Here is a 26012-nt window from a genome sequence, read left to right as displayed (position 1 = left end):
ATTTATATATTACTCAAAAGAGAATATGGATTTAAAAAAAGATTAAACACTGCTTTCAGAGCTCAAGAGTTGATATACTTTCTAGGTTTAATTCAAAACCCATGTGTGAGCTTTTAAAAAATGGGTTTACCGGGGAAAAGGGGAAGGGTTTACAGGAACGTGTATAAGGACACATAGATAAAAACTAGGGGAGGGTGGAAATGGGAGGGAAGAGGAGAGGGTTGGGTGGGTGGGTTGGGATGGGAGTAAAAGATAGAAAATTGTACTGCAACAACAATTTAAATAAAAATTTAAAAAAATTAATAATATTTTAAAAAAATGGTTTACCTGTTTGAATTTAGTCACAATGTAGGGTAATATTACGTCATTTCTATAGTTGTCAGGACTTGAATTTTTAAGGATGTATTTTATTGAAGAGAAATTGATATTAAAAATTAATCATAATTTGTGTTTATTGGAGGTGATACAGCAGTGGTGCAATGGGGTTATAGAGATTATTATACCACATTAATAAAGGAAGCAGCTCTTTTGGATGCTTAAAAACGAACTGCTCCACACTCCCCCAGCCCCACAAATGGAAAAGAATAGTAAATATTGAAATTTTTAAAAAATTATTTTTGTTTTAGTTTTTAAATTTTATTTATTTATTTTTGGAGAGGGAAAGGGAGGGAGAAAGAGAAACATCAGTATGTGGTTGCCTCTTGCACACTGGGGACCTAGGTCAGTCATTACATGACCTAGGCTAGGAATTGAACCAGTGACCCTTTGGTTCGCAGGCTGGCACTCAATCCACTGAGCCACACTAGCCAGGGCTGAAAATTTCTTACTGTTGGTGCCAACTTCCAGGTCTGGAGTACTGTTATTCTGAACTGTTTGAGATTAGCATAAAATGAAAAAAATAAGAATTTTGGGTGAGACTTCAGTGGTCACAGCAATGGAATTGGTTTGGAAAGTATCCCAAAGTGAACCAAAGGAATAACTTAAGGAAGGCAGAAAACATTTGCTTTAACTTTAAAAATAATTTTGAAATGTATATACCATTGTATTTTGAAACCATAAGTGTAGTAGTTCTTTACTATGTATGTGTGCATTTACTTTTAGCCTAGAAATAATGACCCTCTTGAATACACTAAATATTTCTTATAGCAATTTTTTTTATTGTTTTTTAGCTGCTATCCCTGAAAAGCAGTTATTTCATGGTGGTGTACATTGTGATGCTTTTGGAAATGATTATTTATGAAGTTGTAACTCAGATGTTTACTTTAATTTGCTTACTCTTAGGAATAAAATAATATTATGGAGATTCTTAATTTTGCCAGTTTTAAATAACTTCTATAAAATTTCTATAAATTAAAACATTATTTTCAAAAATAACTTTGAATTCTTTGCCCAGTTTTAAAGAATTATGAAGTATTCTACATACCCAAGAATTATAGAGGAAATGTAAATAACTCCCATGTTTCTATCACTTAGGTTAAAAAATCAAATATTACCAATTAATCTGAAACCCCTGGATAGTCCTTTGTAACATGTCTTGGCTCATCTTAAATTTGATGTTTATTATTTCCATGTGTTTTTGGAAACATGTATTATTTTAATATTTTTGTTTTGCATGCTTTACTTTTTTTAATGTTTGTATAGTTTTCTGTGACTTGCATTTTTACTTGGCATTCTTTATGAGGGTCATCCATGTTGATACATGTAGCTTTATTTCAATTTTTGTGTTTATCAATGTTGATGTATATTTAGCTTGTACCTAGATTTTTAAAAGTTGTTATTTATTTTTTCAGTCCTCACCTGAGGCTATGTTTATTTTAGAGAGAGAAGAAGGGAGGTGGGGCCGGGAGGAGAGAGAAACATTGATGTGAGAGAGAAACATCGATCGGTGGTTGCCTCCTGTACATGCCCCAATCAGGATTGAACCCACAGCCTACCTATATGTCCTGACTAGGAGTTGAACCTGCAGTCTTTTGTTATAGGGGATGATGCTGTGGCTGTACGTAGATTTTTGCAATTGTGAACAAGGCTGCTCTGATCATTATTGTTCATATTGGGCAAGAATTCCTTTGAAACATATACCTTGAAGAGCCAATATTGGTTGGTTGGCTTTACTAATGCCATATTACTCTTCCAAGTTTACCCCTTCTTCAGCAGCAAATGAGAATTATGTTTGTTTAATATCTTTGTCAATATTTGTTATGGTCAGAATTTAACATTTTTGCCCATTTGATGGTAATGAGATCTCAACTATGGCTTTACTTCACATTTGCCTAATTAGTTACAAATAGAACATTTTACTTTCTTTTTATCCTTTGGTTTTTCTCTCCTGGTAATTGAATTTTCCCATTTTTTGGTAAATTTTCCTGTTGAGTTGTTTATCCCTTTCTTTTGATTTGTGTAAGTAGTTTTTACATAATCTGAAATTAATCCTTGGTTTGTTATGTGCATTGCAAGTAGCTTCTCCCACACCAACTTGTCTTTTCATTCTATTTTACATGTTTTTTTGATGAACAGCTTATTTTAAATGATTAAATTTGTCAGTTTCTCATATGGATTGTTGTTTTTGGTTCTTCTTTATAAAATCCTCTGCTTGAGGTCATGAAATACTCTCTCAGATATTCTTAAAGTTGTAAGGTTCTGCCTTTCTCATGTAGGTCTTTAATTCAGCTAAGTTTGATATTGGTATATGGTATGACATAGAGATACCATTTTATTTATTTTTTTCACACAGATAAACAATTGTCACATAGCACTGTTTATTGAATAGTGAGTTCATCTCTTTCTCACTATTCTTCAGTGTCAGCATCATTATGTGTCAGTTTCTGTATTAGTGTATATAGCTGTCTATATAGGCTTATTATTTTGTTCTTTTGTTTTAGCCTCTTGCCAGTATAACACTATCTTAATGACTTTAAAATTAAGTTGTATACAACATGGATGACTCTTGAAAACATCATGCTAAAAGACCTTATATAATCACATTTATATGAAATATTCAAGGCAAATCAATAGACATAAAAAATTGGTTAGTGGTTGGTTGAGATGGGATAATGGAGGAATTGGAGGTTAATGACTAAGAAGATGCAGGGTTTCTTTTTGAGGTGATGCAGATATTCTAAAATTGATTGTGGCAGTGTTTACACAACTCTGTGCCTATACTAAAAACCATCAAATTGACCATTTCAGGTGGGTGAAATGTATGGTATATGAATTGTATCTTAATAACATTGTTAAAAAATGTGATGTGATATAGCAAGAGTTCTTTTACCCATTTTAAAAAATTATTGTGATATATTTGGTCCTTTGCTTTTCCATATAAATTTTAATACAAGCTTAAGTTAGTTCCACACAAATTTATGTTGTGATTTTGGTTAGAATTCTGTTGAATTTATAGATTAATTTGGGAACACATGACATCTTTTTGACATCATCTCCCTACCCATGAATGTAGTGTTTTACCTCATAAATCTTAAAATTTTCAATAAACTTGTACTTTTCTTGATAAAGACATGCACATCTTTTATTAAACTTACCTATTCCTAAGTACCTTGTAGTTTTTATTGCTGCTGTGAATGGTATTTTAAATTACATTTTCTACTTGTTAGTTGCTGGAGTATAGAAATATTACTGATTTTTATGTAGTGGTCAGCTGCTTAGCAACTTAATTTAATTCTTTTAATTTGTCTGTAGATTGTCTTCAACTTTCTGGCTATAAACAGTCATGTTATCTACAATTCTTATTTTAAATTTCTTGTCTTAATTCTCTGGCTGAGACCCTACTGCAGTGTTGAATAGGAGCAGTCATAGCCTGTATCTTGTCTTGTCCCTAATTATGATTATTACTTTAAGGCAAGAATTGACATCCAGCCCAAGTACTGCGCTTATAAATAAAATTTTGTTGGAACATAGGCATGCATGCTCATTTGTTTGCATTTGGTCCAAGGATACTTTCATGCTAGTGGCACATTTGAATAGATGTGACATAGGCACTGTGGTTTTCAAAACATGAAATATTTACTATCTGACCCAAAAGTTTCCTAGCCCCATTCTAGGGTCTTGATTGCTTAATAATAAATTAAGGAACTTTCTCTTTACTTCTAGATTAAGATTATTTAAAAATATAAATAAATGTTGAATTTTTATAACACTTTTGTACAACTGTTGAGGTGAACATTAACTTTTTCTTTTTTGATCTTTGTGGGTATATTACATTATAAAGTAATTTAGTTGTGCTGTAGCTGGTGTGGCTCAGTTGGTTGGCATGTTGTCCCATAACTAAAAGATTGTGGGTTTGATTCCCAGTTAGGATACATACCTAGGTTGCAGGTTTGATCTTCCATCCCCCATTCACAATTCTCAGTCCCCAGTTCTGTGCATAGGCTCTCTGTACGACCCCTGGTCCTTGTGCATACAGGAGGCAACCAATCAATGCTTCTCTCTTGCATTGATGTTTTCTTCTCTTCCTTCCTCCTTGCTCTTAAAAAGCAATGAAAAAAATGTCCCCAGGTGAGGATAAAAAATAAAAGTAAATAAATAAAGTAATTTAGTTGTAAACAATTGACATTCCTGAAATAAACATCATCTTGCCCTTGTTTTTTATGTACTTATGTATGAAATTTTTTAAGAATTTAAGATGCTTGCATTGATGTTCATAAATGATATCAGCCTGATGTAGAGCACAGTCCATGGTTGGTACATAGTGCTTTCATCTTTGTGAAGTTTTAAATGTTTCTTCTTTCTATTAAAATAATTGTATCTGACTTGCACATTATTTAAAACTGTTCTTCGAAGTTCTGAGTTTTTTTCTTAAATGCTGAATCTGTTGAATTGTGGACAGAACATGCTTTATATGTCACTGTTTCTCTGATACTTGTTAAGATTTGCTTCTAATAGGAAATTTGAAATCTCAAGTCTAAATTTGACACTCTTTTATTTAATAGTTTACTTTTTTATTTATAGAGAGTGTGGAAGGGAATGAGAAAGAGAAGGAAAGAAACATCCATGTGTGAGAGAAACATGGATCAGTTGCCTCTTGCACACACCCCAACCAGGGAGTGGCCCACAAACCAGGCATGTGCCCTGACCGGGAATTGAATCGGCAACCTTTTGCTTTGTGGGGTGACATTCAATCAACTGAGCTATATTGGTCAGGGCAACACTTTAAATATCATAATCCTAAAATACTCTTGAGGCAAGACTTCAGTGTTGTATTTGTAACTCCAGTATTGAAAATCTATGCTGAAGGGTTAGTATGAGTGATTAAATTTGACTCAAGATAATTGAAATGAAAAGAGAAGTTCCTTGAAAACAACTTATTCAGACTGTCTATATCATTTGTTGTAGCTTCAGTAAAGATATCTTTTCCATATACTTTTTTAGTTTGACATAAAAACAGATGAGAGACTTTATTAGTTATACTTTTATTTTATAGAGCTGATGAAAAGAAGAACATGAACTGGAAGCAGCTTCCCAAAAAACCATGCAAAAATCTGCTTAGCACTTTGAAGAAATTGTATCCCCAGTTATCTTCAGGTAAATGTGAGGAAAAAGGAATATTTTGATGAAAATTCTTCTTAAATTTAAACACAGTTTTGCTCTGCTTAAAAGGAGTCTCATTACAAAATTCCAATAATAAGAAGTTAATATTATGGTTCATAACTTTTTAAGTATGTTGTGTGTGGCCTGTCTGCTTGATCATCTCTCTTAGCTCTTCCTAATGATTCCGTTACATTAATGGAGAGAGAAATTTCAGAAAGTCACAGGCTTTATTTTGACAATTTCCTTAATTGTTCAATCATTATTTATATTACATTATATATCAATGTCATTTTTTCTTATTTTGTCAGTTCACCGAAAAACTCAAGAAGGTTCAGCAATTGAGATGACTCCAATTGAAGCAGATTTCTCCTGGCAAAAAAAGACGACTCAACTTGAGATGGAAATTCAAGAGGCATTTTTGCGCTTTATGGCATCCATTTTAAAAGGATATAGAACATACCTCAGACCAATTACAGAGGCTCCTTCAAATAAAGCCACAGCTGCTGATTCATTATTTGACCGACAGGGTGAGTGGCATTAAAAATATAATCACTTTGTATAGATATGAAAAATACTTTGGTATTGCTACCAAGAAATATTCTCTTTAAATTTTTAGAACTTTATATTAAAATATAATGAACTTCTGTCTGTTTGCAATCTGGCTCTATGAATAGAATTTCTCTCATTTTTTTATATTGCATTTTTTCCTTGGGAAACCTAAAGCTAAAGGGCTTTAATTATTAAAAGTCAAAGATATTGCTTATATATACAATACTACTTAGTTATCTTAGAATGTGATTTGTTTTAGGTTTTCTTCAGTTTTGCATAAACTTTAGATTTATATACACTTTGCTTTAAAATATTCCCTAATAATTAGTTTTTGGAATAAAGCCATCAGGTTTTTAAATTTTTCAAAAAATATATATTTTTTCCAGGGGAAAACACTGTACTCATGTTTTTTGTGTTTGTTAATTTATGGAGTTTTAAAGCTTTTTGTTATTATTCAGCTACTGTTATATATTTAGTAGCAACTTTACAGATTCATTAATATTTATATAAAAATTATATTACATTTCTGTACTTTTACCTAGCAGTTACTTTAAAAATAATCTGCATTCTCCCAGTAATTCTTTTGTCTTTTATAATTTCTGCTTCAGAATAACTTATCTCTCAAATATTTAGCCACTGCTTTCCAAGTCCAACTAATTATTATTTAGGGATATAAAGAAGTATAAAACCTAGATCTATGGGATACTAAATGGAAAATAATCTAATTTTTTAAAGTAAAGCAAGTACTCAAGTAAACAAATTTTACACAATTCAGTGAGAAGCTCTAAAAATACAGAAAAATAGAAACATCCTTTCAAATCAATATTTTGGAAGACTTTATGGAAGAAGAGCATGACTTGGAAGAATTTAGATAAATGGAGATGAACAGAAAAGCCTTTCTAAAAACAGTAGGCATTAAAAAGCAAATCTGAATTTGAATTTCTTCTTTGCTGTTTATGAAACATTTCTGGGATTCTTTATTCTCATTAATAAAATGGGGATAATACCTAGTTTCATGCATGATTGTGAAGATTCAATGAAAAAATGTAGGTGGAACAACTAGCAAAAATTACTTTATAATATTCAGTATTCATGATAACAGCTATTTATTATTAGTGGTAATAACAAAATGGAAGAAACCTCAAAAAACCAAAGAACAGGTATGTGTGTTTGTTTGCAAGGTTTGCCTTAACAAAGTACCATAGATTGGGTGGCTTAACCAACAGAAATTTATTTTCTCACAATTCTAGAAGGTAGCTGGAAGGCCTTTCTCCTTGGCTTCTGGATGGTTGTCTTCTCCCTATGTCTTCACATGGTCTTTGTTCTCTGTGTCCAAATTGCCCCTTTTTGTAAGGATACTAGTCACATTTGATTTGAGTCCACTCTACCGCATTTTGACTTAATTGTTTTGCTAAAGACCTATCTACAAATACAGTCACATTCTGAAATACTAGGGGTTAAAACTTCAAGAGAATTTTGGGGGGACACAATCAGCCCATAACAGCACATTTGGGAAAAAGAAGATTTCATGGTACAATTTGACCAAAGTGAACAGTTTTAATAGGTGTTGTAGAAGATGAGGCTGAAAATAAGATCAGAGCTCAGATTATGGGTAGTGTTAAGGGTAGTTTTAGATGCCAGACTAAGAACATGGAGTTTTTCTAATCAGCAGTAGTGGGTCATTAATTCATCTCTGTAGGCAGGAGGCATTACTAATGGAATTGAGAAAGATAGATATTTAATTTTAGTGTCTGAGGCCTAAGGATTTTGTTGGTAACAGGATGACATTTGGTTTAATGGGGAATACACACATTAGACAAAATAACACAAATACTATTTACATTTTACTAAGTGTGTTGTAAAGGAAAGTATTGGTCACAATGAGAGTGCTAGGTTAGGGAAAGTTTCCCTGAAGAAGTAACAATTAAGCTTTGGCCTGAAAAATGAGTAAGAATTAGCTCTTCATTTTGGGATAACTTTTTCTTAGGGAATACTTTCATAAACCTATATCAAATCATATAGCTATCTTCCAACTTAAGCAGTAGTAGCAATAAATATTCTGCTATTTGTATTTCAGCTATCTTGAATGGTCTCTTTCTCTCTAAATCCCAAATAGGACATCATTTCATCCATAAGTTTTGTTAATTATATTTATAATTTTCTGAGCTTATCTGTCCTTTTGGCTGCTTGTATCCTTATGGTGTTATTTACATTTCGTCCATCATCTGTATTCCTGTAAATGTGTAGTTGGAGCAAAACCCAATCATCCAGTAGAAATATAATGTTAGCCACATATGTAATTTAGAATTTTTAGTGGTCACAGTTAAAAACAGAAGTAAGCAATAGGGAAAATTATTTTTAAAAATTTTATTTTAATTAAATGTATTGGGGTAACATTAGTGATTAATAACATTATAAAAGTTTCAGGGTACAGCTTTATAATTCAACATCTGTATACTCCATTGTGTGCTCACCACTGAGTCTTTTTTCATCACCATATTCTTGACCCCCTTTACCCTCTTTGTCCTCCTTCCATTCCTCTTCCCCTATAGTAACCACCATTCTGTTGTCTATATCTATGAGTTTGTTTTGTTTGTTCATATGTTGATTTTTGTTTTATGTTCCACATGTGAGTGAAATCACAGTTCTTGTCCTTTTCTTTTGGACTTAATGCACTTAGCATGATACCCTCAAGATCCATCCATGTTGTTTCATTTTAATAGTGTTTTCTCCAATGTAATATATCCAAAATAGTATTATTTCAACACATATTCAGATTTTTTTAATTTAATGAAATATTTTACATTCCTTTTTTTGTATTAAGGCTTTGAAATCGGCATGTATTTTATGGTTATACCATTTCTTACTTTGGACCAGCCACATGTCAAGAACTAAATTGCCACATGGGGGTAGTAGTTACTGAATTAAACAATACTGATCTAGAGTTTGATTAGATTTGGGTTCAATTTTCTTGTCAAGTAATGCCAAAATACTTGGTGCTCACTACTTCCTATTTTGAGGGACATAACATGTCTGGCTGTCCCATTTTTAGTGCTCTTAAGATTATATCACTGGGTTTAACTGTCAGCCTCATTCATTCATTATCGTTTCCCATCTGCTTTTCATTTAATTGTTTCAGTAGTTTTTGCTGATAATTGTCTATATCCACTAGAAGAAGGAAAAAAACCTTTTCTTTACTACTTGCCAAGAAAAATCTATTTCTATTTTATGTTAGTCTTTCTCAACTAGTATTTCACTGGGATGGAATGAGGACCACAGTATGTGGAATGCCAGAAGTGTCAAAGAAAGGCTGGAGGTAAAAGTGGCTCAAAAACCATGCTCCTAATGGTGCATGTGAGCCAGATCATACAGGATATTTTAGAACCAGTGAAGGGCTTTAGTCTTTATTCTAAGAGTACTTGGAAGCCAGTGAAGGATATTTAAGTAGGTAATAGGATCAGATTTATATTTTTAAATGACTTTAGTTTCTAATGCAGATATTGAACTAGCGGCTCCTAAAGTGTGGATCTACTGATTAAGTTGGTTAATGCACTGGTTCAAGTGACCAGTATAAGTCACCTGGATTAGCTGGTGATAGTATGAATAGAAGAGTGATTTTTAGGAGGTGGATTGGATAAAACGTAATGATTGAATACAGGATGTAAGATAGAGGGAAATGTCTAGAGCAACTTTGAGATTTTTGTCTTTAACAACCAAGTTGATGGTCATACTCTTTATTGAGAAGGAAAATAGCCGAAAAGGAAGATCTGATTATTTGTTAAGGAAAGGCTTTTTTTTGTTGTTGTTGTTGTTGTTGTTGTTGTTTTTAATGAGAGAGCTTTAGTATGCTGATAAGTAGCTAATAGAGGAAGAATTGTTCTGAGAATACTGAGGGGCTGGAATCCCAGGCTGAGGTGGTGGGCTTGGCCTTAGGTAGGAGGACTGGACATGTCCATTGTAAAAAGAAGGAAGGAAGGAATGATAGCTGCAGAAAGAGTCATAGATTTTGTAGTAAGATAATAAAGGTAGTTCTCATTTAATGGTTTTCATTTCTCTGTAATATAAGGTATGATCATTCTGGGATGGGGGAAGAAAACATGGGGGGAGAACATTTAAAAACCAGAAATAGCTGTGAAAACACGGGTAAAGGGTTGCTGGTCAGGGATGAAGGTACAGTACTGATTCTGATCCACCTAATTGTGGAACTTCTTTTTTCTTGTTTAACTTGTGCTCAGTCACACTGTTGCATCCAGAGAAAGTAGGCAGTGTATTCCTCCAGGGCTAGGTTATACTAGGTGGGTTTGGCAAAAAAACGTAAGAATTGACAGTGTTGACAAGAAAGTAATTGAAATGATGGGCATGGGAATGGAATCAGTATTAGATAGGTAGAGAGCTAAAAACAGGAGGGCTTAGATAGAATGGAAAAGGGTAACTGGATTATAGATTTCAACGAGTCTAGCTTCTGTCACCCCCCCCCCCCCCACACACACAAAAAGCCTTGGTAGGTGTTCTTCAGTAAGCAAACTAGATAGATAAAGGTAATGGTCAGAGAATAACATGTAAATTACATATTTGAGAGCCAGAGCTATTTTTAATGATAGCAAGGACGGTCTAGAGAATGTATATGTGACTTTGTGTAGAAGTTGGTGGTTGAGGTAGGATAGACCTCAGATCATTGAAAGTGTTGGATGGTTTGTGACTGGTATGTGTTACAGAATGATGATGGTAGGAACTGGAGAGGAGAAGACTTTGAAGTAGGTTCCCTGATCTTCATTGAATGAATGGGGAGTGTCCCTAAGGTCGGTAGATGACTGCAGCTGGTAGGGGAAGGGGTAAAATAGCCAGATGCTTGAACTTTCAGTGAACAGAAACTTTTACAAGACTACACAGAAATAATTGTCTGGTGGCATTGCAGAGGAAGGACATTGACACCTCTTGCTCAAGAATATACAGAATATCAGAAATTTCTATTTGAGAGCTAGAGGTTTCTTATAAGAGATTCGGGTTTCAGTTAAAAGGTTAATGGTATAAGTTAAGCATTTTTGTGGTTGAATCAGGCAGAAGGAGCTATGGTTACTAGAAGCTTCTATAGTGATATATATAAAGAGACTACAATATAATGTCATGTAGAAGTTTAAAATAATGTTTAATATAACATCTAGTTCCACTTTAAAATTTGAATTTAATTGTAATTTTGTTTTCTTTAGGATTTTTAAAAAGTCGAGATCGTGCCTATACAAAATTCTACACCCTTTTATCCAAAACACAGATTTTTATTCGATTCATTGAAGAATGTAGTTTTGTAAGTGATAAAGATACTGGATTCGCATTTTTTGATGACTGCATAGAAAAGGTAAAAGTTTGTCCTATACATCAGTGTTAAGGAAAAACTTTAATAGTTTGACTATTTATACGTATAATCATCATCATTATTATGATTAGCCCAAGTGATCTGATGGAGACAATATAGGGTATGTGTGTGTGCCTGTGTGCACACACAAGCTCATGGCTGTGGGTACATGTGTGCTCACATGTACATGCAAGTGCCTAATTCTGGGCTTGATATGAGTCATCTTCCTTGTGGTATCTAGTTTCTACCATACATAGGTAATTTTTCTCTTTGATTCTCGCTTTGTTTTTGTAACTGTTAAGTGCTAAGAACATTTCATTGACCATCCTAAATCTTATATTTTTTAATTTATATGAATAACGTAAGAAGATTTAGTAGTTCATTTAAAAAGTTTAGTTTTATGGCTAATGGAGTCTTGTGTTCTTTTGTTTTAATGTTTTCCAAATACTTTTGCTAATTTATTTCTTTTGTACTAATGAAGATATTTGGAAATATGTTAGATTTAAAGCTTTACTCACCCATCCGAAGGAAGTTCAAGTTGATTCCTAACAGTCAATTGATGACTGACTTAGATTTTTAAAGAAAATTTTAATAGAATTCTTATTTTTGTTGCGTGGATCTTGAGGCTGATTATTTATGCAAACTATATATTGTATAAAATTCAAGATTACATCCGAAAAAGGTAGAATATTATGACATTGTATTTTTTTATGGGCTCCTAATGATTCATGTGCCTTAGAAAACTTGATTAATTTTTCTCCCATTCTGTTAGTGTGATCTCAAACTTCAGGGATACAATTGAAATTATTTAACATATTAGTTTACTGATAAAATTAATAGTACACTATCATCCAGTTAGAAGGATGCTTAGATAATATCAATCACTAATGCAGTAGTTTAATAATGAAATTTTTGATTTGAGAAGCTAGATTTCCATTGTGATTAGTCATCTTTTGCTTTTGAAGGATTCATGAAAATATTAATCAAAATAGATTGTTTTCTATTTTAATAGCCATAAGAGAAGTATTATACTTTAGCCTAATATAGTATAGGGTCCCAAAAATATATTGTGAAGTGCTTTGTATCTGCCCAGTTTTTTTTAAAAAAGAATATTTTTTAATGTAAGAGTTTAAGGTAAGCTCTATTAAATTCACAGTAGACATTTCTACTAAGAATTATTTTCTTCTTTTCTAGTTGTTTCCTGATAAAGGCATGGAGAAAACAGATAAGGTATTTTTTTCTTAAAATTAAGTTTTGAAATTTCAGGATTAGGTCTTGCTTATATACAAATTAACTGGAAAAAAACTAATTATTTTCAGGTTGATTGTGATTCAACAGATGATACCAAGTTGATAGAGCTAGATGATTCACAAAAAAGTGAGCACACTGTATTCATAATGCCACCAGAGCCACCTCCTGATGATGGAAAGGACCTGTCACCAAAGTACAGGTAGCAGGAATTTTTTAAAGGAGCTCTTTGGGCACAGCTTTAGTAATTTATTTTGATTGTGTCTGATTGATAGTAGATGCATATATTAATTATTTGTGAAAGTAATTTTCAAAATTTATTCAGTGAAACTAATAGAGATTAATTATTTTATAATATCACTGGGTAATGTAAATTAAGAATTGGACAACCTTATTGGAAGATAAGCCAGATGTTGGTCATTATTCACCTAAACATTTAACCATATTTTAATGTTTAAAAAATTTATATTCTTTTGTGAGGTTCCCCCACCCTTTTGGGGATTTCATTGTTAATATAAAGACTAAAGTTCTCATGCTTAATAAGTCTCAGAGTAGACTTAAAAGTAGAGGGCCAGGAATCGTTCTTTATTAAAATAAATGTAAAGAATGGGATTTGGATAGGAATCTTTTGAGAAATCAAATGTATTTGATTGCTGTTGTTGTAATTGTGATAGGACAAAGTTTAATAGACTTAGAAAATTAAACAACAGAAAAAAGAAAATTAGTACATCATTTTAGCACCAGTACTTAGTCTGTTAACAATTGTATGTATATTTTTCCTGTCTTTTTGTGCATAAATTTGCATTTACTTAAAACAAATACGAGTTCATCCTGTACATATTCTTTGTAACCTGTATTTGCCTTTAATGGTCCAAACATATGTCCACGTTAAAAAAATATTTTTGTGCCATATCATTTTGAGTGACTACATTGCATGTGTTTATTGTGATTTGTTTTACCAGTCGCGTCTGGATTTGTTTGTAGTTCTTTGCTGTCTATATCTTTGTATATACACAGCTATTTCTTAGACTGTATTCATAAAAGTATATGTAGCAAAGGAAATATAAAGTAACTGTCTTCTAAAAATATGGAAATATAGAATTAATTTATAATCTCAGAAGGACTGCATAAGAATGAAGAATATATACCATAGGGATTGAGTGGCTTAATTAAGTACCATTTTGATTGCATATTAACTATAGAATTCTTTTTTACTTTGGCTTAATCATTGGTATCCAGGTATTGACAAACAACATAAGTAGGGAAAGGCAGTATTGCCCAGAATAAAATTGGCCAAAGGAACTAACCAGGCATTTTCCAAGAAGAATTCCCAATAGTTGATAATATGAAAATATATTGTTTTTTTAGTATTCAAAGGAATGCAGACCAAAATGATGAGTAGAGACATTTTTAAAAAGATTTTATTTATTATTTGTTTTTAGAGAGAGGGCAAGGGAGGGAGAAAGAGAGGAAAAGAAACATCAATTTGTTACCTCTCTCATGTGCCCCGACCAGGACCAAACCCACAACCCAGGCATGTTTCCTGACTGGCAATCAAGTCAGTGACCTTTTACTTTGTGGGACAGCGCACAACCAACTGAGCCACACTGGTCAGGGCAGAAGCATTTTTAATCTATCATGTTGAGGATAGGCTGTGCTACTAGAGTGTATGTTAGATTGTATGCTACAAGTATTGCTTTTTGGGGGAAATAATTTGGTATGATTATAAAACCTTGTTATTGGGCATTAGCAAACCCTGTTATCAGGCATTATCCTAAGAAATTAAGCAAAAGTATTCATAAAGATACATGTACAAAGATATTTAATTGCAAAAATTCAGAAATAACCTAAAAGTGTCTAGCAGTAAAGAATTACTTAAATTGTATATCCCATTTAATAAAAATATTATGAAAAAATTTCCTTTTAGATATCAGTGCAAAATACTTTTATGAAGAAAAACAAAATTACAAATTATACTAAATATTATTTTTGGTTCACAGCCCATGCTCAGTCCACTGAGCTACACCAGCCAAATATTATTTTTAAATATAAATTATCATTGAACACATGATTTCTCTCATAAGGGTTAATTCCTCTATCAAGTAAGATATCAGGGTTTTCTGTTTTCTAGGGATTGGTTGAAAATAAATAGGGTGGAGAGGAGCCAAAGTTTTTGTGTAGGTGGCTTATGTATTTTATAACTTTATCATCTTACATTTTTGAAAAGAAAATTTTCTATATAAGGGTTTTGGGGAATAATATTGGGTACTATTATGGTTTAGAAATATTCACCTAAATTCTGGAATAATATGAAGAGTTAATGTATTTTAAATCAGCAGTTCTATTTTTGCTTTTTATTTTAGTTACAAATACTTTCCAAGACTGGACCTTAAGCTTTTTGACAGACCACAGGAGTTGAAACTTTGTTTTAGTAGACACCCTACTGGGAATAGCATTACAAACAGTCCAGCTCTCATGGCTAAGAGAACTAAACAGGTCAGATATTCTTTATGTAATACATGTTAATTTAAAGTGTAAAATATGTATATGTGATATGCAGCTCATAGTTTAGATTTATCACCGACAGTAACCATTGGAAGATCCACTATGGTTGATGATGAACTGTATTTCTTGCAACCCTACTTATATTGTAATTTCAAGGCTGAAGTTTTTGCATGCTTATGTTTATGTTTTAGGAGAATCCTTGGGAACCAAATATACTTTAAAAATAACTTTGTTGAGATATAATTCACACACATACAATTCACCTATTTAAAGTATAGTCAATGGCTTTTCATATATCCACAAGGTTGTGCAACCACCACCACAATCAACTTTAGAGCGTTTTTGTCATCCCTAATAAAAACTTTCACCCCTTAGCTATTAACTCCCAGTTTTTTCCTCCCATAGCCCTAGGCAACCCCTAGTCTGTTTTCTGTCTTTATAGTTTTGTCTATGCTGGGCATTTCATATAAATTGAATTGTGTAACATATAGCCCTTTGTGACTGGCTTCTTTCACTTATAATAATGTTTTTAAGGTTGATGAATGTTATAACATGTATCAGTACTTCATTTATTTTTATTGCTGAATAATATTCCATTGTATTTATACGTTTATCCATTCATGGACATGTGAGTGGTTCCTACTTGGCCATTATTCGTAGTGCTGCTATGAACATTTGTGTACAAGTGTTTGTGTGGATGTATGTTTTCATTTCTCTTGGGTGTGTACCTAGAAGTAGAATTGGTGTGTCATATGGTAACTCTGTTTAACCTTTTGAAGAACTGTCAGACTGTTTTTCAGAGTGGCTACACCATTTTGTATTTCCTACCAGCAGTTTATGAGTGTTCCAGGTTCACTATACCCTTGTCAGTTCTTGTTATTATCTTTTTTATTATAGCATCCTAATGGGTGTGAAGTGGTAGGTATCTCATTGTGATTTTGATTTACATTTCCCTCGTGATTAATTTAAATGTACTTTATACTGAAAACTGAATTCTAAAGAGAGTTCAAATGAGTTATTTAGGACCACCTAGACATCTAGCTTTAATACCACACCTGATTTAAGTGTAAAGAATTAAGCTATAGTTAGGTGTGAGTTAAAATTAAACATCTTTTAGCTATATACTGACATTTTGGGGGTCTACAAACCATAGAAAATTTCAGAATGAAATTCTCAGTTCAGATTTTACCAATTCATGTACCTCTCCCAAATCTGAGAGGTAGGTAACCCAAGGTGTTCCTTAATTGCATACAGTACACATTTCTCTCAGTGTTGTCTGAAGATAATTTTTCTTATCCTTGATAGCTTACTAAAGGCAAGTTTTTTTAAGGGGAGAATTTTGTTACTAAGTATTTAAATCTCATTTTCATCACCATTTTTTCCCAAGCTAGCTGGAAAAGGAAAGGAACTGTATTTTCATATGTATCCTCAAGTCTCATAAAAATAGATCACAAAATTAATTCACCAGGATATTTTTATTTAGAACATATCCCAGTAGAGGGATCTTTTGTGCAAAGCACACAATAGCAGTTTAACATATCTGGAAGGCTCTTTAATTTCTGGGAGTATCTATAGTTTGATAAAGCTCAGCTGGTGATTTTGATACCTATTCTCTTCCACCTAAATCAGAATGAAAATCAGAAGTTGAAATCATGACTATTAAATGATTAGGTAGGAAGGTCTATGATCTTTTCAGACTATGTGTCTTCAAAGGAATAGGTCCCTTTATGTAATCAGTCAGTGAAGGAAGGAATTAACACAGACTGTAGTAAGGGATGGTAAAATGAAAATCTTGGCAGGAAATAGCCAAGGCATCTTAACTTTTTAGCAGGGAAAAGTGTGAGGAGACTCATTTTTTAAGAATGACATTGAAGAACTCGTAAGTTGTAAATGGTTAAATCCCTTTCATCCATCAGACATATCAGTGCCTTCTATTTGAAGGGCATCTAATTAGTCATTATATTATACAAATATGAATGATCTCTGCTTTGAAGGGATTTCTTGTTTATTAGGAGATGCATGCTTGCTACAGTACAATATAAAGTACTTCTGTAGGTGAATGTGCAAGAACCATGTGGCACTAAGTAGGAAGCCACACATAAAAGTAAAACTATGAAATGCTTGACTTTAGAGTCAAATTTTACATTAAACTCTTTTCTCTCCTTCCCTTTTCACTTTCCCTATCCTAATGAATTTTTGTAAATACCATGTTTTATTTATTCTCTTTCTAGGAGATAAAAACAGCTCATAAGTTGGCGAAGAGATGTTATGCAAATCCACCTCAATGGGCCAAGTGCCTCTTCAGTCATTGTTACAGTTTATGGTTTATTTGTCTCCCAGCCTATGTTAGAGTTTCTCATCCTAAGGTCAGAGCACTTCAGCATGCATATGATACACTTATTAAGATGAGGAAAACAGATGTGGATCCACTAGATGAGGCAAGTATAACACATTGAGAATGTCACTGAGATAAATTTTATTTTTGTGTTTTTTAAGAGAATTTATATCTCAATTGCTTCAAAGTGTCCTCAAGAATTTCCATTAAGCAGAAAAAGTAAAAACACCTTGTTACATAGAGCTAGTTCTTATTTTTTATTTTTAAATACATTTATTTTAAAGATTACTACTGTGGAATGAAGCTGAGACTTCTTACGTAGACCAGATTGTTTGCCCTTGTTAAGTAGAAAATAACATTGATTTTATTTTATTCTTGATAAAACTTTGTTAGGAAGTAAATAGGGAATAGGATTTTAGTAAGTGGCTTTCCACATAGGACCTATGTCTAGGTGATTTATAAAACCAAACTGTTTTTCAGATTTTAAATCTGAAGTGTAGAATCCAGTTTCTCAATGTTGGCACTACTCACATTTTGGCCCACATAATTTTTATTATGGGGGCCTCTCCAAGCCTGTCCTGCACATGGCTGGATGTTTAGCAGCATCATTGGCCTCTACCCACTAGATGCCAGTAGCAGACCCACTTCCATGGCAATCAAAACTGTCTCCAGACATTGCCATGTGACCCCTGGAGGACAAAATTGCCCTACTGATGTACATAATAATAGTACTTTCCTCATAAGCTTGAGGGTTAAGTCAGTTAATGTACTATGCCTAAGATAGTACCTAGGTTATAGATAGTAAGCACTGAGTGAATGATGTGGTAAATGTTTTACCTTACCTCTATTAAGACTCAGAACCATCCCAAGAGATAGCGATAGGATTAAAGAAACTGAGTCACTTATTTAGTCTGTCTCTTTGAAATTATTTTTAGTGTTAAAATAATTATAAATGATAAGTAGAATCAGATTAGAATTAAAATGAAGTTGAAATAAAAATTTAGAGTAATGATGTCTGGGAAGGAGAGAACACAGGAATAGAACAGAAATGATATTGAAAAGAGCACATTATAGGCTTCAGCAATAACTAACTTTATTCTTTAAAAAAGATCTGAAATTACTACAGCATTTACAAAATAATTTGGTAATAAATTATGGGTACACTAAAACTCATTTTTTCTTTAAGTATTATCTGTATATTCTAAAAGCTTTGAAAATAAGATATAAAACAAGTACTAATATTCATTCTCATATTTGATTACATTTTCTCTCATCTGATGTTTATAAAACTATTTCAAAATTAAAAGTATAGTGATACCTCGGTACTCATCATTAATTCATTCTAGAATTTGTGATGAGTGTCAAAACAGACTAGTACCAAACAATGAAGCATTTTTTCTTGAGGGGTGGTGTCATGACTCATACAAGTTCTAGCAATTGTGAGGTGTCCCGAGCAAGTGCAAGTGCTGAAATACTCTTTTCTTGTCAAAATGTGCTGAGTACAAGGTTTGATGGGTTCCAGAGCCTATAAGTACCAAGGTATTACTGTACTTAATCAGAGTCAGTGCTTTGTACCTCATCCATTTTAGTGTGCTAAAAAATTATCCTGATAGTTTTTATAAAGTGTCTTAGAGTATGCTGTAAGAGAGAGCAAATGTTGATTATGTTACTGTACTCTAAATTGAAAGCACAATACTTATTTATTTCTTAGATAAGTTGTAAGTTCAAGAGACATACCACAAATTGCCTGAAAATTACTTTCCTCCAGAGATAATAAAGTTCTAAGGTAGTCTCTGCTACAAATAATTATATTCTCTTGTTTTCTAACATGCAGCAGTTAGAACTAGTAAGATAAGAAACTTTTTCTGATGATTTCTCCAATAAACACCATGATAAAAGATTTAAAAATTCAAGGTTAATTTCTTTTATTTCTACGTCTAACAACTTGAGATTTGTAGTGTGCTAAAGTAATTGCATTTCTACTACTGGAAGAAAGAAATGTTTGTTTAATATTTAAGAATCATCTTTCCTAGGTATATTTGGTGCACTTTATTTGTTTATTGATTATACATAGAATAGAACATTATGTACATTATTTCCTATGGTATTCCTAGCAACTCTGTGAGGTAGTTCATTTATTAGCTACATTTTAAAAAGAAAAATATTTGAGGCTTAGACGAATTGACACACACATAAGTCATCCATAAAGTAAGTGGTTTTCATATTCAGGTCCATATTTCATGTTTCCTTTATATGCTTAATATTTTAATTTGACAGCTTTGTATTCTATATTTTATGTTTGTAAAAGTTGTAATAAGCCAGAATTTAAAATAAAACTTTGGAACTTCCAGCCAAGATGGAGGTGTAGGTAGATACACTTTGCTTCCTTGCACAACCAGAAGGACAACAACAAATTTTAAAACAAAAATATAACCAGAACTGCCAGAAAGTCAAACTGTATGGAAGTCCAAAAACTAAGGAGTTAAGAAACATTCATTCAGACTGGCAGAGATGGGCAGCTGGGGCAGAGAAGACTTACAGCAGCTAGAGGATGGGGCGGTCCCACATTTGTGTGCAGATAAACTGGGAGAGATAACTAGGGTTTGAGACAGACTGCACAACACAGGACCCCAATATGGGCAACTGAAAACACAAAACCTCTGGCTGTAAAAAATCTGTGGGAATTGCTGAGGTGGGAGAAACTCCCAGCCTCACAGGAGAGTTCATTGGAGAGACCTACAGTGTCCTAGAACATACACAAACCCACCCACCTGGGAATCAGTACCAGAGGGTCTCAATTTACTTGTGGGTAGTGGGGGAACTGATTGAAAGCTGGATGAATGCCAAGCAAGCAGCATTGTTCCCTCTCTCACCTTTTTATCACATATAGCACCACAGTGCAGTGCCATGGATTGCCCTGCCCTGGCGAATACCTAAGGCTCCACCCCTTACAATGTAACAGCTGCATCAAGACAGAGGAATATGGCCCCAATGAAAGAACAGATCAAAACTCTAAAAATAGAACTAAACGATGAAGAGATAGCCAACTTCAAAACACTGGTAATCAGGATGCTCACAGAAATGGTTGAGTATGGTTGCAAAACAGGAAAAAGTGAAGGCTATGTAAAGTGAAATAAAGAAAAATATACAGGGAAGCAACAGTGAAGGAGAGGAAACTGGGGCTCAAATCAACAATTTTGAGCAGAAGGAAAAAGTAAACATTCAGCCAAAACAGAATGAAGAAAGAATAATTTTAAAAAATGAGGAGAGGCTTAGGAACCTGGGAAAACTTGAAACATTCCAACATCTGAATCATAGGGGTGCCAGAAGGAGAAGAATGAGAGCAAGAAATTGAAAACTTACTTGAAAAAATAATGAAGAACTTCCCTAATCTGGCAAAAGAAATAGACTTCCAGGAAGTCCAGGAAGCTCAGAGAGTCTCAAAGAAGTTAAACCCAAGGAAGCACACACCAAGGCACATCATAATTACATTACCCAAGATGAAAGAAAAGGAGAAACACTTAAAAGCAGCAAGAGAAAAGGAGACAGTTACGTACAAAGGAGTTCCCAGAAGACTACCAACTGATTTCTCAAAAGAAACCTTGCAGGCAGGAAGGGGCTAGAAAGAAGTACTCAAAGTTATGAAAGGCAAAGACCTACATCCAAGATTACTCTATCCAGCAAAGCAATCATTGAGTATGGAAGGGCAGATAAAGTGCTTCCCAGATAAGGTCAAGTTAAAGGAGGTCATCAACACCAAGACCTTATTACATGAAATGTTAAAGGGACTTATCTAAGAAAAAGTAGATGATCAAAACTGTGAACGGTAAAATGACAACAAACACAACTATCAACAACTGAACCTAAAAAAATACAAAAACAAGAACAAACTAAGCAAACAACTGGAACAGGAACAGAATCACAGAAATGGAGGTCACTTGGAGGGTTATCAGCAAGGAGCGGGAAGAGGGAGAATGGGGGGAAAGGTACAGGGAATAAGAAACATAAATGGTAGGTACGAAATAACAGAGAGAGGTCAAGAATAGCATAGGAAATGGAGAAGCCAAAGAACTTATATATATGACCCGTGGACATGAACTAACAGGGGTATTGCAGGGTGGAGGGGAATAGAGGAAAGAAAAAAATGTGACAACTATAATAGCATAATCAATGAAATACTGTTTTTTTGTTTTGTTTTGTTTTGTTTTGTTTTGTTTTGTTTTGTTTTTGCTAAAAGGCCCTGGCTGATGTAGCTCAGTGGATTGAGGCACCAGCTTACGAACCAAATGTTGCCGGTTGCATTCCCAGTTAGGGCACATGTGTGGGTTGCCAGCCAGGTTCCAGTTTGGGGGCGTGTGAGACGCAACTGAATGAGTATGTCTCACACATTGATGTTTCTCTCCCTCTTTTTAAGGAAAAAAAAGTAAAAGACACATAAAAAATAGACAAGGGAAGTTAAGAATAGTATAGGAAATAGAAAGGCAGAGAATTTATATGTACAATCCATGGACATGAACTAAGGGGGGTGAATGCTTGTGGAAGGGTGTTGCAGGGCAGAGGGGAATAAAAGGGAGAAAAAGATGGCACGACTGTAATAGCATAATCAAGAAGATATGCTTTAAAAAATCTTTTAAAGAAATTTTTAAAAAATAAAAATTTGGAAGACCTTGAAATAGCATATGCCACCTAGTCTGAATTGAAATTATAATGCATAATGCATTTTGTTTTTTAATACCGTTTACTTAAATTTTAATGATAATGAAATATTTGTGTCATGGTTATTTTTATAGTGTTTCATCAGTCTAACAGCTATTGTTGAATAACAAACCACCCTAGAACTTTGTGGCTTAATACAGCTATTGTATTGTCTTATTATTTGCTGAGAATCTAGGAAAGATCCTGGTTGATTTTTCTGCCCCACTTTTCATTAACTGGAATCACGTATTATAACCAATTGCTCCCTGATCTCATCTGGAGAGTCCAAGATAGCTTAACTGAAAGGCCGGGCAGGTACCTTGGCAAGGTTGACTGCAAGGCTGGGCTCAGGTGGGACCCTCTCCCTCCATATAGTCTTAGGACCTCTCAATGTGGTATTTGTGTTTTTTTTTCCATACAGCTTACAGCTCCAAGGGCTTTTGTTTCAAGAAAGAGGAGGTATTGTAGAAACTGGCAGTTGCTTAAGTCTGAAGCCTGGAAACTGGTGCAGTGTCACTTCAGCTGAATTCTGTTAGTCATGCAGTAGAATTAAGCCCTTCCCCCTCAGTTCAAAAAAAGGACATAGACCTTTCAGTATGAGGTGTAGCAGAGTTGGTCACCATTTTTAATCTACCACACATCCAAAAGAAATCATGTTGTCAGCAACACAATATTGAAATTGGAAAATATATCCCTGGTGTTATTACTATATATTTTGGTTCCTGGCTCTTACACAAGTAAATCTGGAAGGTTGGGGGAACACTCTGCAATCTTCATAATAAATTCATCATCTAGAGTCATTTTAGAAAATTCATATTAATCCCAATTTGATGTAGAAAGTGATTTTCTTACAGTTGAATAGGACTTTAAGATATTTTAGTATAATTTCAACCTTAAACTGAGATGCTCTAGAAAGTTTGTAGCTTGAGATCTTGCTTATGTTTGAATTGGCTGTTATTGTTATAAAGTGTATGTGTTTTGTGATGAGCTGAGTTCTACCTCCCTATTGCTTTTTGGAGTTGCACAAACTGTTTACTCCCTCTTTTATGTGACAGCTCTTCAGATATTTGAAGTACCCTCTTGTCTCACATTTTTCTTCATACATCTTATCTAGTTCTTTCGGTTGTTCTTAATTTATGTAGTTTCATAAAATATCTTTAACCTGGTCCATTGTAGAGGTCCTCTAACAGTTTCTGATCCTCCTCCTCCTCCTAAATTATACTCTGCATTTCTAGCTTCATAATATTCATCTTTATGATCCTCTGCCCCTTCAGATCTTTCACATTTCATTTCTTCTGTTCCCTTGAATGTAAGTTGCTTCCTCATATCTTTACACTTTACCCTTTAGTAGAAAGAGCAGCTTGGCTGTATTATACAGTTGTTAAGTAACTCTGACACAAGCAGAACATATTATATGAGTGCCAACAAGACTATCTTTTATATGCATATTTCCTTATTTGCCTCATGAATTTGCATGTTATCCTCATACAGGGGCCATGCTGATCTTCTCCATATCTTTTTAATACTACTTAAGTGCTCCTTGAAGCAAGCAGTCCTTATTCTCAGAATAAACTATATATTATAAATAAGTCTGTGGCTATACTTTTACTATTTCTATAAACTGGCTCACCTCTTAGCCAGACATCATTGAAATTTCTGTTTCATTCTTCAAGTTTTCTTCCATCACCTAATATGTAAGATTTTAACTTTTAGGAGTGCCCAGTTGACTTGTCCTCTTATGATCAAATCTAGCTTCCCTTTATAAATGCATGTCAGAAAAGCTTTTGTTAATTATATTACAGTGTTTTTACCATTTTTAACATACTTTTAAAAGGGATGGGTTTACAAATTTTTTTGCTATATAGGATCCTGGAAAATTCTGTAATTCCTTTGATACAGAATATAAAACATGATTTAGGAGAGAGCTATTTTAATCATGCTTGATTTTACAAATGAATTTCTCAAGTTATGGATAATAATAGTCATTCTCTTTATGTAAATTTAGTTATTGAAACAAATGGCAAACTGCTACATGCAATAGTTAATAATGCTGGTACTTACATTAATGAGTAGGTTTTACAAATAATTTAACAAGACTCTGGAACCACAAGAAAGAAAAAATAGTGCTTAATAACTTTGAGAAGGACTAGGTAAATTATTTAAAAATCTCTACAAGACTTCTGGTCAAAATGGCTTTATATTGTAAACATGGCTTGCCTCTTCACACAACCACATCACAATTACAACTAAAATATGGGACAACCATCACTCAGAACCATCAGAAATTGTTGAGTTGAATGGAAGTCTGACAATTATGGAATTAAAGAAACTGCTTACATCCGTACCAGTAGGAGGAGCGGAGAGGTTGGACAGTCTGGTCCCACATCTGTGTGTGGTGGATAAAAATTCAGAAGAGATATCTCTGTAGTGAGGAGCCCCAACCCTTAGCCCAGGGTTCCAGTGCCAGGAAGATAAGCACATAACTTCTGGCTGCAAAAACCAGTAGGGATTGTCAGTGGAAAACTCTTTGAGCCACAGAGCCAGCAGACTGTTGCCATATCTGAGACCACATTAACCTGGCTAACACTTTGCCTTGCCCTGGAAATCCCCTGAGACTCTGATCCATCCAATTTATGGGCCCACCCAAACTGTTAGCTGTGACTTTTCCTTATAAACAGCTGGTCTTGGTTCATGTTTCACAATTTCCTAAATCGTACCAAACAGCAACAGCCAGCCTCAGCAAACCCCCAGCTCCCATACCTCTTGCTAAGTGGCCCTAGGCCCAGCACTAACAGCAGCCAGTCTAGATTCCCAGCTTGGTGCTGAGAACCTCCAAGCCCAGCACAAGTAGCAGCCATCTCAGATTTCTTTATAGCTCATGCAGGTTGGCCCCAGGCAAAACACAGGTGGGAGCTGACCTTGGCCTGTACCACCCAGGAAACCCCAAAGCCTGTGCACCCAGTGAACAGCTACAGACCACGTCAGAGTAACACTACCCTGCTCTGACAGTTGATCCTCCATGGAGGGCAGAGGTTGGTGGTCAGTGGTCACACCCCGTCACTGCAGCTAACTTGCCTGGGTAAATCCTTCCCATTGGTCTGCCAACAGCAATGAAAGAGGGTGTACTCAGACCATTTGGGCATACCTCAAAAAAGGAGCTAAACAAAATGGAGACAAGCAATCTATCAGATGCAAAGTTTAAAACTGGTTACAAGAAAACTGAAGGAAGTTAATGATCTCAACAGCATAAAAAAGATCCAGTCATAAACAAAGGATACACTAATTGAAGAACAATTTACAAGGAAACAGCATTAGAGTGAATGAAGCCAAGAATCAAATCAATGATATGGAACATAAGGAAGCAAAAAACAATCAATAAGAAAAACAAGAAGGAAAAAGAATCCAAAAAATATGAGGATAAGTTTAAGCAGCCTCTTGGACAACTTCAAGCATTTCGACATTCGCATCAGGGATGCCAGAAGGAGAAGAGAAAGAGCAAGAAAATGGAAATTTATTTGAAAAAATAATGAAATAAAACTTTCCTAATTTGGTGAAGGAAATAGGATACAAGTGCAGGAATGACAGAGTGTCCCAAACAAGATGGATGCAAAGAGGACCACACCAAGACACATCAAAATTAAAATGCCAAAGGTTAAAGATAAGAGAGAATCTTAACAGTGGCAAAAGAAAAACAGACCTACATGAGAGTTCCCATAAGACTCTCAGCTGATTTTTCAAAACAAACTTTTCAGGCTAGAAGGTACTGACAAGAAATATTCAAAGTCATGAAAA

At 34.0% G+C, this 26012-nt stretch overlaps 1 protein-coding gene and 1 non-coding gene across 4 annotated transcripts in view; one reads left to right on the top strand and one right to left on the bottom strand.

The window, feature by feature from the left end:
• DENND4C (DENN domain containing 4C) overlaps positions 1 to 26012 on the top strand; it is a 127762-nt gene that overhangs the window by 60966 nt on the left and 40784 nt on the right. For all 3 annotated transcript variants that reach the window (XM_045840126.1, XM_045840127.1, XM_045840125.1), the window contains exons 11-17: positions 5432 to 5532; positions 5847 to 6065; positions 11295 to 11440; positions 12632 to 12667; positions 12757 to 12887; positions 15049 to 15181; positions 17422 to 17628. In XM_045840126.1, coding sequence (XP_045696082.1) covers positions 5432 to 5532; positions 5847 to 6065; positions 11295 to 11440; positions 12632 to 12667; positions 12757 to 12887; positions 15049 to 15181; positions 17422 to 17628 — 973 coding nt within the window. The remainder of the gene's footprint in view (positions 1 to 5431; positions 5533 to 5846; positions 6066 to 11294; positions 11441 to 12631; positions 12668 to 12756; positions 12888 to 15048; positions 15182 to 17421; positions 17629 to 26012) is intronic.
• On the bottom strand, positions 23667 to 23772 carry LOC123820351. Its single transcript, XR_006785967.1, has one exon. It is a non-coding gene; the product is annotated as a U6 spliceosomal RNA (small nuclear RNA).

Source organism: Phyllostomus hastatus, unplaced genomic scaffold, assembly GCF_019186645.2.
Source record: "Phyllostomus hastatus isolate PE091 unplaced genomic scaffold, TTU_PhHast_1.1 phas_contig_34, whole genome shotgun sequence".
In the NCBI taxonomy this organism is placed as follows: Eukaryota; Metazoa; Chordata; class Mammalia; order Chiroptera; family Phyllostomidae; genus Phyllostomus; species Phyllostomus hastatus.
The sequence above is the reverse complement of the archived record's forward strand: the minus strand, read 5'-3'. Positions and strand labels throughout refer to the sequence as shown.